Here is a 13,328-nt window from a genome sequence, read left to right on the forward strand (position 1 = left end):
CATTGAAATAGAGCAGTGGTTCCCAACATTTACTGAGCCAAGGCACATATTTTACATTAGAAAAATCTCACGGCACGCCACCAAACAAAACTGTCCCTAAAAAGGTATATTACTGAAATAATCAGGATCTAATCTCAATTTACTCAAATGATGAATTGAACTTTCTTCCATCCAGTGGAACAGCACTTAATTGTTCTGCCTGTCATTACACATCACTTGCAGAGGTAGATGAAATCAATATTTTTTTCCTGACCAAGAAGTTAACATTGGATGATATCCCGAGGCACACCAGACGGCGCAGTAGTTGGGAATCACTGAAATGATTCACAGACTGATGGAGATTATTTAGGACATTTATTTCTTTTTAAATAACAAGACCACAGTATGAAAAGTCAGTTGCAGAGATTTAAAAAACTGACAGCATTGATACAACATCCTTACCAAAAAAGGACAGCAGTGCAAAAACAAAGATCCGCTGATCCGAAAGATGTGACGCTCTTTGACTTTTGATATTAGCGTACGGATCAAGGGGAATATATTGCCATAGTTTGTTTTCCATGAATTGTTATGCCTGGCATTAAGTTTGGCTTGGGGCGAATATAAGATGCAAAAAAAAAAGAGGAGATCTGAGGTTGGCCTCATTCCTCCTCTAAATTACATCCAAAGACTAAGGCAATGCTCTTTTTTTATTTTTACCTCCCAGCTGGTGATTGACGGGGCCATGAGCTGCCCTCCTCCTCTTCCTCCTCCTGCTGACAGCCGGGGAGGCAAACACACGAGTCAGAGGACGACTTGGAGGGCGAGGGGGCCGAGTCGGGGCGCTACGGTGGAGCTCGGGTGGCACCGGTGCGTTGTTTGTCAGGCGGACTGGGTCGAACTTCTGCTCTATTACTTCTTCTTGCGTGGCAGGTTCTGGCTGCTGGGCGCTCTCAGTGCGTTGTAGTGCACCTGCGAAAACAACCAGGAGTTTTTTAGCGGGAGGCAGGTAATCCGAGCTCAGCCGAGCGCACGGTAATGGCTCCCCTGAGGAGAAGCCAGTGCAGTGGCGGGGGGGAAGCAAGGCCGGCTTGCAATGTTATGAATCATTTTTTTAAAACATGGGAGCAGAGGGGATTAATCACGCACAGGAAGGATTTCAGGAATCAAGGGTTTGTACCAACTCCTCATTCTGCACCCCAATCCCAATATTAGAAGCAGAAATCAACACCTGAGATAAGCTGCAAAGCCACTGAAACTTACTGTAACTTTACTGTAACTATACCCTAAGGTCCAAGTCCAAGGAAAACACTAGAGCTGCAAACGGTGGTGAACCATCCCTCGCACCCCCATGTTCTCCTCGAGAAGGTCATCAAACCTTCCTGCCATGCTCTTCCCACATTAGACAGCGGTAGGCAAAAAAACCATCTGTCTCAGATACCTCAGATAGGCGTCATTTAGGCAGATACCCTATACAAGCCCTAGAATTTTCCCAAAATAGCTGCCTCCAACCAATATGGCCGACTTCTCGTTCCGTTACATGCATGGGTCCTTGTGACATTTTGTGTGTCTGCTTATGATAGACATGTCCACCCAATTAGTGAAACTAATGTCAGGCTCCTCCCCCTTTTTTATTGTGAAGCCTTGCTGTAATTGTGTTTATTGTGGTCCAAGAACTTTGACGCTATATTGCACAGACATTCATTGGTATAAGTAAAAATGCTTCAATAGTTTGCATCACATATCTGTCTACATAGCTGCTTTCAATTAGGTCTCGCTTGGTCAGTTATCGTAGTCGGAGTTCGTCAAAGTGTGAGCCTTGGAATTTGCCCAAAATGACTGCTTCAAACTCAAATGGCCAACTTCTGGATCAATTTTGATTATGGGTACTTGAGACTTTTTCACCTAAGTTATGATGGACGTCAACCCAATTTTGTATCCATCGGTGAAACTGGGGTCCGGGGGTGGATGGGTGGGTGGGGGCCATCGGACCCCCTCTGGAGCCATACCTGGAGGCGGGGCTCTATGGCGGGTCCGCACCAATGGGGGCCGGCCGGGCACAGCCCGAAGAGGCAATGTGGGTCCTCCTTCGTAAGGGCTCACCACCTGTGAGCCAAGGGGGTCAGGACGCAGTGTGAGCTGGGCGGAGACCTTGGTGGTCCGATCCCTGGTTACGTCACCTCTCCGTCAGGGAAAGAGCCTAAACTGGTGTGCAAGGTTGAGAAATTCTAACTATTGAGTTGGAAAATGTATGTTTCATATATACCAAATATTAGTTCTATTAGTTTTGTATAACCTTTACATTTTATTGTTCCATAGCTCCTAGTCAGCACAGTACTCATGTGTGACATGGATTGTTTTGACTACTCGCTGTTCTTCTCTTCCGTTCTCATCCTCTGCATGCACCCATTCCCAAGAAGATAACTTTGAGTGCAGCTGGAAGAAGCAAATTGTGTGAGAATGTTGTGGGAATGAGAGGGGTGTATTTCTTTTCTTTGTTTCCTTTTCTTCTCTGTCTCTCTCACTTCTGTATAACGAAGGTGATTCTTTGCTTGCACTTCAGTAAGGGGTAAAAACTCGTGACAACTTGTACCTTTTCCTCTCTTTGCAAAGATTTCTTACTTCTTCTGGCTGAAATTGAACAGAAAGTCTGAGATTTTTGAAGGTATCCCAGACAGATAGCATATGGCACATTGTAAAGGTTTATCTAATGTCAAAGTTCGAAGATCATTTTGAGGATTCACCATGAAAAAGTAGGTCTGTTCATTGCTGCCTGCATTTTTAATTATGCTTACATGTCCTGGACAAAGGACCGCTGGAAGTACCAAAGGACATTTGGGGGCTGAAATGCTTTTAGGAGCTGATTTTTTTAAGGCATTTATTTGAATACCAGGCCATAAAAATTGTTAGATTTTGTGCAAAAGTGATGAAATGTGGAATCTTCTTTAGTTCAGTACACATGTCAAATTAACCAAGACTCAAGGTTTGAGCATCCCCTTTGTGAAATCTCGGAAATCGTGCTTTTCTTGACACTCAAGAAATAAGATTCGGTGATGCACGTTTTTCAAGTGATCATGGGGTGTTGTGAAAACGACCGTGCTAAAAACATGCTAAAAAGTTGCTTTTGAAGCACGGCGACAGGCAGGCGCTCAAACAAGGCGGCAAATCTGTTGAGTAAAAAGGTAAAGAAATGTTATGCTAATTAGCCGGGCGGGCTACTATTAGAAATGGGAGATGGGAGTGTAGGAACAAAGTCGCAGCCTGGTGCATCACAACATGAAACTGCGCTCAGAACTGACAGATGCTTCTTATTTACGCGTTGTCAGAAGTCCTCTGTTTGAGGACGACTTTGTAGATTTGTGCGGCCGCTAATTGCCAAGTCACATTTGCAAGAAGGACAGGAGTCCGTTTGCAGCCTTTGTGGTGGTTTTTGTTGCATCCGACAATTGTTCCAGGTTAACAAAAACAAAATCTGTACTTTTTACGTGGGGTCTCCTGGGTATATGATGATAAGCCCCCCCCAAAAGCAATAATAAAAGGCACTTGGGATAAATCTTAAAAATGTTCTGTTTGGTGTTTTTTCTTATGACTTGGAGCTATTTCCAACATGTACTTTCTCTCAAGACTATTTCAAAGCTGAAAAAAATGTTGTATCCCAACGGGGGAGAAAGACGGACAAAAGGAACCGGAATCAAAAATGCATCCGCCACCTTGTTTTGCCAACTCGGCTGTCTAAATCTCAAACAAGACAGGCTCCAGCGACATCACAGACGAGTTGGCCATGTTATTGCTGCGGTAGGACATCAAGGGTGAGAGACTCGCTGTATCCGCAAAGTCAGGATTTTTCCCCCCATGGTTCAGTGATGGGGTGAGCTACCTGCGAGATGAAGGGGGCGACGTGGCACCTCATTTCCTAGCAGAACAAATTTCTCGACTCCTTTATGAAAGCTCTATAACGTCGACGTCAATGACACGTCGCCCGTGGCTAATGTGTCATCATGCCACCCATTCATTGACCTACGGCATCCTGCAGCAAAGGCAGTGGTTGGAGGAAACAAAGTACAAATACTTCATATCTGTACTTAAGTAGATTTTTCAGCTATCTGTACTTTGTTATCCAACTTAATAAAGTAAGAGGGAAACTATTTTGTGTGCAGGTATTTTTTGGTTTTTTTTTACTTTGTGCCAAGTTATCAAAACAGGTATTGTATATAATTGACAATAAAAAAAAAAAAAATATATATATATATAAAATGTATTTAGTACATTTAGGGTACTTGGGCACTAGGGTTAAAACAGTACTTTTACATCTAAGAAAGTTTTTTTTTTTTTTTTTTTTTTTTTTTTTAGTGACATGATTGAACTTGACTCAGATTTAAGCCACCAATTTTAGGACTTGCAACTTTGCTTGGCTAAAACTCATGGAAGACTCGACCTGACTCTGGCCTATGGATTCATGATACTTAACTTAGACATAAACTTCATGACTTGACAAGTCTTACCTGTAGTGTTTATATTTGCAAATTGGCATTTTCACGATGGTGTGCCACTTGGTTCCTTTTATTTATGTATTTATTTATTTTAAGAAAGGTGTTTGGTTTGTAGTGTGTGCAAACCTGGCAACACACCAGTACAGTTTGCTATGATGCAGAGTTCAGAGGCCACCTAATGAAGCAGGTCCCAAGACTATTACGTTTTGATTCAAGGCTTAAGCTGTTGATAAAATTGTGAAAAAGAGACACAACAACAATGCCCACAACAACTACATCTAACTTCATTCACCTCTATAAAATCCACAAAGACAGCCAAGCTACGTTACCTTCACAATTGGGCAAAAATACCTGAGCTTCATATGTGAATGTGTTAGCACATCTGACTGACGCAAGCACAGATACTGAGCGCAAAGTGGCTAATGTGCGAATATATTTTGAGACTGAGCAAGATTGCATGACTTAACTTATGACTTACTTAACCCAAGTAATAATTTGACTCAACTTTCTTGATTTTTGTCACAGTAACCTGGGACTGAAACTAGAATGGTCAACGTCCTGTATTTTGGCTATTTAGACCTCCATAGAAGTAGTCTCTAACATGGACTTAGTATAAAAGTGTCAATTTCATTTAAAAAAACACCTTGGTTTTGTCATACGAGTGTCCAGAAAAGGCCCCTCTGACAGCTACTTCTGTTTGACCCAGTTTTGTATCCGCTTTGTCCATATTTGGCTAAGACTGCCCCCTTCCTCTGATTGGTTGCCTGCGTGTGGACGACTCAACCCTCACTTCTTGTGAGGGGACGTGTATGTTATGTTGACCGCGCTGGCTCCTGAGCAGAAAGGGAAGTCGGAGATCTTCGCTAGTGACGAAGATAAGCTCGAGAAATTCGAGTGACCTGATTTCAGGTTTCTCAGCAGAAAAACTTCTAGAACTCAGGAATGTGTAGACGATTTTAATTCATATTTTACATGTTTACTGAGGCACCATAAAGACAATATTACATCTCAAATACTACTTTAAGGCTTGAAACTTATGACTTGCGCATAGATGACTTACTCCCTGAGGCTGCACCTGAATTCAGCGATCATTGGCCAGATTTGAACAGCTCCTCACTGAGGATAATTGGGCCGAGGGGCCACTTTAAAAAGGCGTCAGTCAATTAATAATCAAACAAAACCAGAGGATGTATATCCGGCAGACTTGGGAATTCTCGTAGAGCAAATAATGCAAATGTCTTGTGGGAATTGGTTCCCTATCTGTATGTAAAAATAAGGCCCTTTACCTTCTGAACATCAGACGGCATCCTCTTGAGGAAATCCAGCAGCTCATTATTGTCGATTGCATACGGGTTGCGCAGCTTCTTGGTAAATTTGAGAACACCTGTGAAAAAGAAGAATGCGCCCATCAATGGATGACCAACATGTTTTGCATTGCACATGGTCTGGTGATCAATCCCAGGAACCCAACCACAATAAATAAAATATAAAAACAACATAATAAAAACAAGGGACAAATGCATAACATACAGTATCAGTCATGCCCAGCACCATTTATCCTTTTTTGGGTTGTTTTTACTGTCAACAATAGTCTCCCCTTAAACATTGACCTTTTCAAGCTGGATATACACATAGCAACAATCGGGCCAAATCGGAGCATTTTTCTCCTTTCCAATTGAAGTCAGCAAAGGCCTGATTATCGGACGTTTCTAAAGATTATCCTGAGCTAACATCCTGTGCTGTGGGGTGTCTTAAGAGTTATTTTTCCTCCCCGATCTGCTCAGAAAACAGCCGGGGCCGGAACGCAACGCCACTGTATTAAGTAAACACGACACTTCATTAACTGGTTAATCAATACTTATTGAAGCCTTTATCCTAATGCACCAGAAGTGGGTGTGAACATGCTGCAAAGACGCTCTAACTTCCATTAACAAACCAGGCTAAATTTAACTTCTCCCTGACATACAAAGATGTTAGTCTCTCAGTCGAGATTTATAACTTCAACGATACTTCCTTGACACCGATTACTACGTTCCTGTTAGCCAGGGCTTCGGTGCCATTTTTGTTGCAGCTTTGGGTGTTACATAAAGAGCACAAAATACACAAATAGGTAAGGTGTGCAGCAAATAGCTGAGGGTAGGTTCCACATAAAAAGGAACGCAAATTGGTGAATTTGTGAATGGCAAACGGCTAATAGAAGTGGATTCACTGTATTGATTTCTTTTTTGAAAAAGGAGCCACCTTCTGCTCATTTTCAAGTGTAACTCCGTGAGATATTACGTACACATGAGTGAAAAACACATCTCAGCGCTCTGGTAATGGGACTATTATACTGGCAGCTAGCGAATCCCTCACCTCAACGTGCAGACAAAGAACCCCGGGACCTAAATATGTGCTCGCAACTTGAAAGGCTTGCCTTGGAACCACGGGGAAGGGGGTTAACGGGGGAGGCAGAGAAGCGTCTCCGTCTGCGTGTTTTTGTTTGATACGATGGGATTTTGGTATTGATTGCGTCGAAGGCTGTGTGGAAGCAGAGAGCGGCTGTAGGCTGGCGAGCTGTTGGAGGAGAGCCCGTGGAGGGCAACGCATATCCCTGACCACTAAGACGACGGTCTGCGCTATATAGCCACACTAGATAATGAGAGGCCTTCAGACTGCCCAAGGACATGCTGTGTTATATACAGCTCTGCCGCTCTCCTTTGTGTTCCCTACAAACCCGCGGCCTTTGCCTACACTGGGCTTCACCAGCGCAGCCCACACGGAGCCCAGCGTACCTCTGCAGATGTCTGATCTGGTTGCATGTGCAGAGGTGTATGGGAACAATCTTAAAAGGACTTCACTTCTGTAAATGATGGGTGTAAAGTTAGGATGGGCAGTGAAATCTAGCACAACGGTTTAAAAATTTGCGTTGCCTGCACCCCCGTGAGGGTCGGTAAAATAATTTGCAATAAATTACGTTGTTTCATTTCAAAAAGGGAAAAGCTACACATGGTGACCGTTGTGCCACAAACACGCATACTAAATCAATAGTTTTGTAAATGTATTTTTTTTTTTAAGGACAAAATTAATGAAGTTGTATTTATTTTTGAAGAGGCACATTTTTTGGGAATACTGTATAGTCCTGGTTTTTTAGAGAATGCCGATGAAAAATTTCCAAAGGTGAAATGGGGTATTGTATTGCTGTTGTACTAGCTCATCTAGTGAATGCTTAGTTTTCTTCAAATTTAATCGGGCTGAACATCGATTTTATGGGGCTAAGACAAGAAAACTTCGACATAAACACATACTATCACATTATTTTGGGGGAGCTTGGGAGTTTTTTAGGGGGGCTTCAGAAGTATGTACAGTATATACTCCTGTACATGTACCGTATATACTAATAAAATAGTGAACACATTTTTCATTCTTTGGTAACTTTTTTAAGCCATTTCCAGCTAGAACAAATAACAATAAATAATAAATAAATACAAATTGGGTTTAAATAATTTGGGGATTATTTTTAGTATTTCCCTTTCATTTATTAATTCATTTAATTTAAAAGTGTTTTTACAGTGTTAAGCCACCACTAGTTTTATTGTTTTTTTTGTTTTTTTTTTTTAATACACACAGTATTGATTTGTCCCTGTAAAATAGGTAACAGCAAGACAGGCAGAGAATGAAAAATATACAAAAACACCTTGGACTAAAAGTTTGGGCCACAGAATTAACATTTTGGTGGGGTTCTGGATAAAAGTGCGGATACAGAAATGTATTCTCACCATTTTATCCACTCCTAGAATCGTAATAGTAATATAATCGGCCCCACTTTTGGTCAACAGTCTGGCCTCGACTATGTGACGTTTTTCATCTGACTTTTGCAGAACAGCGTAAATGTTCTTACCCCATATGAGCACTATGTAGCGCAGTGGAATAAAATATAACAGCGACGTGGCTACAAAGAGCACCAGGCAGGCCAGACATGACATGAACGGAACAGACCAGTTGAAAAGGCTGTGAAAGAAGAATTGGAATTAATACAATCAAAAGAAATTCAAAACGTTTCAAACAAATGAGGTCAGTTGTGTGACAAAAACTGATTCATTTACTTCTTTGTCCGCTCCCCTATGTTTGCGAGTTCTTCCAAAATGTTTTGGACAGTCAATACGACTTCCTGCACCATGTGTATCTTGTCCATCAAACCTTTTTTCCCAGGTTCCTAAAAAAAAAAACAACAGACGCTCTGATGAAGTCAACTGTTTGGTCATTGGGCTGCTTAGACAAAGAGCAAAGCATGTCTGCTGAGCTATTATGTGTGATTTGTCTATTGAATGGACGTAATGAGCAAACAATGTCCACTTCAGACCGTCTTTTTTAAGATCAGACATACTGAGGGAAACGTGATTGGCTGCCAGACACTCTCACTCACTCACTCACACACACACACACACACACACACACAGAGACGTACACATGCACATGCATACCCAATCAAAATGATCATCTAGAATTTACTTGCACTTAGGAGGAGCTCCATTGTAGCTGCCTGCACGGGGCTGGCTCCAAAACATAGAAGACTGTCCATCTTGGTTCAATAACCCAGAGTATCTCTACACTTCCTCCACATGACAGAAATGCTTTACCCTCTGTCGAGGCGTTATTTACATTTAACGCATTGACATAATAATTGAGTGTGGCAATGCAATGAGTCAACATGCGCGAGGTAGGGGGGATAAGGGGATGGAGGGTTTGTCTTTTTGATCACATCAAGGCACAAAATAAGGATGCGTGTGAAGCCTTCCAGAGGGAGAGGAGTACGTGTGCCGAGATAACGCCGCCTAAAGAGGCCTGAAAAGGCTCACATCAAAAGAAGGAAATAATGACAGGAATGATGACAGAGAGGAGGGAGGAGGAGGGCGGCTGCCACAGAGGCTGGAGGATGTCTGCCGTATATGTTTATGATAGCAGACAAGTGCATTGACGTGGTCCAGGCGGGACGCCGCTATCACGGCTTGGCGAGGCCGCCCATGGGAACGCGGCATCTGCAAGCGGGGAAAGAGGGGAGAGACTCCCCGCTGTCAGGCCCACAGGAAGAGAGCCATTCCCACACTAGCACGTCCTCCCCCACTGGGCGTCGGATCTTGGCTCCGTACTGGAGGCTCGCCGGCGCCCAAAAAAGGCAAAGGCATGGCAAATATGCTTTGGTTAAAAGGAACGGCTCACGTTCTCATCAACGGGACTATCAGTGTTTGAACTCAAGAGTTCAGATCAGTACAGCATGCACTTTTGAGTTGTGAGGTGTACCGAAACCACAACAGTGAAACCCCGTTTATCAGGGATACGTTCCAGACCGACCCGCAATAGGTGAAAATCTCCACTATATTGAGATACTTTATGGTTTGACCTCTCCCACATTCTACAAACACATTTAAACTTGCTGAACCACACTTAACGAAACACACATTTAAAACACATTTTGGATTTGAACACAAAAGCATAGGTATTGTAGTGTCTGTGTACACACTGTACATCTGGCCTTAAGAGGCGGGGCCAGGTGGGGTTGACTTGTGATGTAGGAGAGTCTGTGTGTGAGAGGCTGGGTGAGAGCTGTGGCCGACAGCAGCTCCTGCATGAGTGCGCTCATTGTGTTTCAGTGTTTTATCATTCTCTTAGTGTTCAATAAACGACAGAAAAGTGAATTGGCACTGTGACTCTCCTTTCCCACATAAGAGGGAATTAAAGTAAGCAAGCATACTGTAAATACCCCCCCCCGAAAACATTATTAGCTTAAAAAAACAGGATACAGCAAGCGCATGAACGATGAGACTACTTGGCAACCTTGTCTGTGGTAACAACGCCATACAGTATTGGAATAATGCAGTTTGTTGATTAAACAATTAGCATGCCAGGGCGGCGAAAGGAATGGAATTAAAAGCTTGCATATTGTGTGTTTCTGTAACAAAAGTCAGCGTCACTAACGGTGTACAGGTTCACTGACATGACTTCTGTAGGCAGCATGGATTCAGTTCCCACTCTGTGACTGTGTGAATGTACACATTTATGATTGTGGGCCTACTACTTATTACTACCAACAACAGTTCGTAGTATATTGGCATAGTTAATGATGCCCCAAAGGTTACCTGGAAATATTAGGACGCATACCTTGGGTTTAACAACGGCCCGGTTCACATTCATTGAGTACAGTAAGGGATTAAATGCTAAACGTAAATAATGTTGACGATAAAATGACAATGCACCTGTGCTTCATCGATGATGACATATTGTGTTAACATAGTGAGTGCTAACGATCACACATTTTCTACTGATTCGTTACTTCACATTTAAGTTAGCTTTAGCGATTAGCATGGCTTCTCTTCATCACGTGTTTCATTACTACTTGAACCTCCTTTAGCAACGATGATACTTATAACAAGTGTAGTTTATTTCCCATTATAGAGGCGACACTTAGTAGCTTAGAAAAGCATCTCTTCAGCTCCTTCAGTGTCGGACCTTTACACCCTGGATGCAAAAAGGAGCCCAGCGCAACAAGACTGTTCAATTGCACTAAATAACCACACAGAACACACACAAATACTTTAAAAGCACAAGGTGCGCAGCATCTTACAATGTTGTTGATTTCTTTTTTTCATAACTTGATGCTGTATGTAAATTTCTTTCCTCTCATCTGAATTATTTTTACACAGCTTGTTCTTTGGATTATATGGTATATTATCATTTGCTGCTTTAACCAACAAATTTCCCCACTGTGAGATCAATAAAGTCTCTTCTTCTGCACTGTGGGACATCAACTGGTTAAAGTGACCCACAAAAAAGGAGATCTGCGATGTGTGAAATTGTTATATTACATATAATATACTGTATAATAAGTGCAAACATTCCCAATACAACGATGGCAGGTAGGAATAAAAAGCAAACGGATCTGCTTTCATATGTGAAAGAAAGAAAACAGACAAGTAGATGTCCTCTGAAGTATAAATAAATAGGTGGCACTCTGAAGATTATCATTATTCATTTCTTTTCACAAAAAATAAATAAAAAAATCATGAAATGATCCATCTCCTTGGCGGCAAGTCATACTTACCACTTTTTCCCCATCAAATTTAAATAAAACAAACAAAAGACATTTGTGTGTGTGTGTGTGTGTGTGTGTGTGTGTGTGGAGGGGAGGGGGTCATTTAGACTTCATTTAATTAGAATAAGCAGTGCCAAGTAGGATTCTTGACAATGATGAGGAGCACCAGAGGTAGCAAGAGTACTCATGCTCTGTACTTGAGTAGAAGTACAGATACTTAAAGTACCAATAAAAAATAAGACTCTGAAATGTACATAAGTACAAAAGTAAAGAGTAAAACAAAATGGTGTCTCTCAATAATAAACAATACGCGCTTTGATAACATGGCACAATGAAAAAAAAAATGTGTCATTAACTTCCTTAGTGTTTGAGTAGAGAAGAAAAAACATGACGCAACATCGCATATTGTTAAGAGCTTGATTACCTTGGCTCAACTTTTTGGGCGCCAAAACAACGTGTTCCCATAGCTTTACTTAACGTGAACTGAGCAAAAAAAATATATTTTAATTGTGGTTTTTTTTTCTCAGCTTTTGAACACCAGACACTGGCGGTTGTTAGGCTGGCACAATACAACGCATTCGGCGTGAATCATTCGTGTAGCCGAGAACATCCATCAATTCTCTTAAATAAGGCAACGGATGGGGAATATCTTGCTTCTCTGAATCTTTTGCTGTCCTTGTTAATGCTCTCTAAGTGTTGTTCCTCATTGGCACTGCTGTCCCTGTTTTGTCCACCTTAGAAGACCCCAAGATCTCGAGGGTTGACTTTCCCACTCTAGTTACATCGTTTTAGTTTTCTGACTAAGTAAGAATTAAAAAGCAAAGATAGTTATTTTAAAACGTAGGGAGTAAAAGCAAAGTCATCCGAAAAAGAAAATACTCAAGTAAAGTACAGATACCTGAAGTATTTAACGAAGTACAAATACTGGTACTTCCCACCACCGAGGAGCAAATCCAAGCAGATCAATTAAGCTCAAATGTGTTCAGAAAGCAGTCGTCGTGGGACTGGATGCTCCAGATGATGGACATGGACAGTCTGGTTCCTCGCGGTTGAGTGATGGAGCAACTGAGCAACCCACCCCGCCCCCAACCTTACACCCCACACCCCCAGCCCTGTCTCGCACCCCAACAACCATCACCTCTGCCCCCCACCCCCCTTTAACTTCCCTCTGGGAGCGAGTGGAGCCACAGACCAGCTCCCAGCCCGTTTCATCTTTCCCTGTTGAGTTCTATTGGAGATCTATGGACTGGTTTTGCCTCTCTTGTTTCTTTGTGTTATGATTAAATAGCGTCTGTGTGCACAATTGATACCTCAGGCCAAAGGGAAGTCACTTTGCCCACACATAATTTGTAAGCTGTTTCTTCCCACCCCTGAGGACAGATTTGTTCACAGGCCGAGGATCTGTTGTGTATTATCCTGCCGTAACACCGCGTTCGCCTTTCGTCTCTCTTTAGCGTCATGCCTTCGTGTTCCCGTGGTTCGCATATTTCCGTCCTCGGGGGGAAAGAAGGGGGAATAAAAAACATATTTTGGGTGGTAATCGCAACCTCCTTACGGGGGGAAGAGAAGCCCGTATTTCGCATGTTCGCGGAGGGGCTTTGAAGCCGTCAAACTTAAAACTGATCACTCTTTAACCCCAAATATTTTAACGGCAGACTTTGATAGGAGGTGTAAAGCGACACGGGCTTGATCTCGCCGAGCGATATCGCGCTCAAGTGACAGCGCAGACCATAACACCACTTTCAAATAAGCCACTTTAAATTAAAGCTGACAGCTTAAAACAAACACGGGCT

General features: G+C 42.4%; 1 protein-coding gene across 11 annotated transcripts in view; it reads right to left on the reverse strand.

Moving 5' to 3' along the window:
- Nucleotides 1-335: 335 nt before the first annotated feature.
- The window catches only part of LOC133478277 (multiple C2 and transmembrane domain-containing protein 2-like), a 63,409-nt gene continuing 50,416 nt past the window's right edge, over nt 336-13,328 (reverse strand). For 8 of the 11 annotated variants that reach the window (XM_061774140.1, XM_061774138.1, XM_061774145.1 and 5 more), the window contains 4 exons: nt 8,552-8,661; nt 8,347-8,456; nt 5,753-5,850; nt 336-948 (listed from right to left, as the gene is read on the reverse strand). In XM_061774140.1, the coding sequence (XP_061630124.1) occupies nt 889-948; nt 5,753-5,850; nt 8,347-8,456; nt 8,552-8,661 (378 nt within the window). In that variant the 3' untranslated portion in view covers nt 336-888. Of the gene's footprint in view, nt 949-1,921; nt 2,182-5,752; nt 5,851-8,346; nt 8,457-8,551; nt 8,662-13,328 lie in introns of those variants that run through there. The other 3 variants (XM_061774144.1, XM_061774148.1, XM_061774146.1) reach the window with 3 other exon arrangements.

Source organism: Phyllopteryx taeniolatus, chromosome 5 (assembly GCF_024500385.1).
Source record: "Phyllopteryx taeniolatus isolate TA_2022b chromosome 5, UOR_Ptae_1.2, whole genome shotgun sequence".
Lineage (NCBI taxonomy): Eukaryota > Metazoa > Chordata > Actinopteri > Syngnathiformes > Syngnathidae > Phyllopteryx > Phyllopteryx taeniolatus.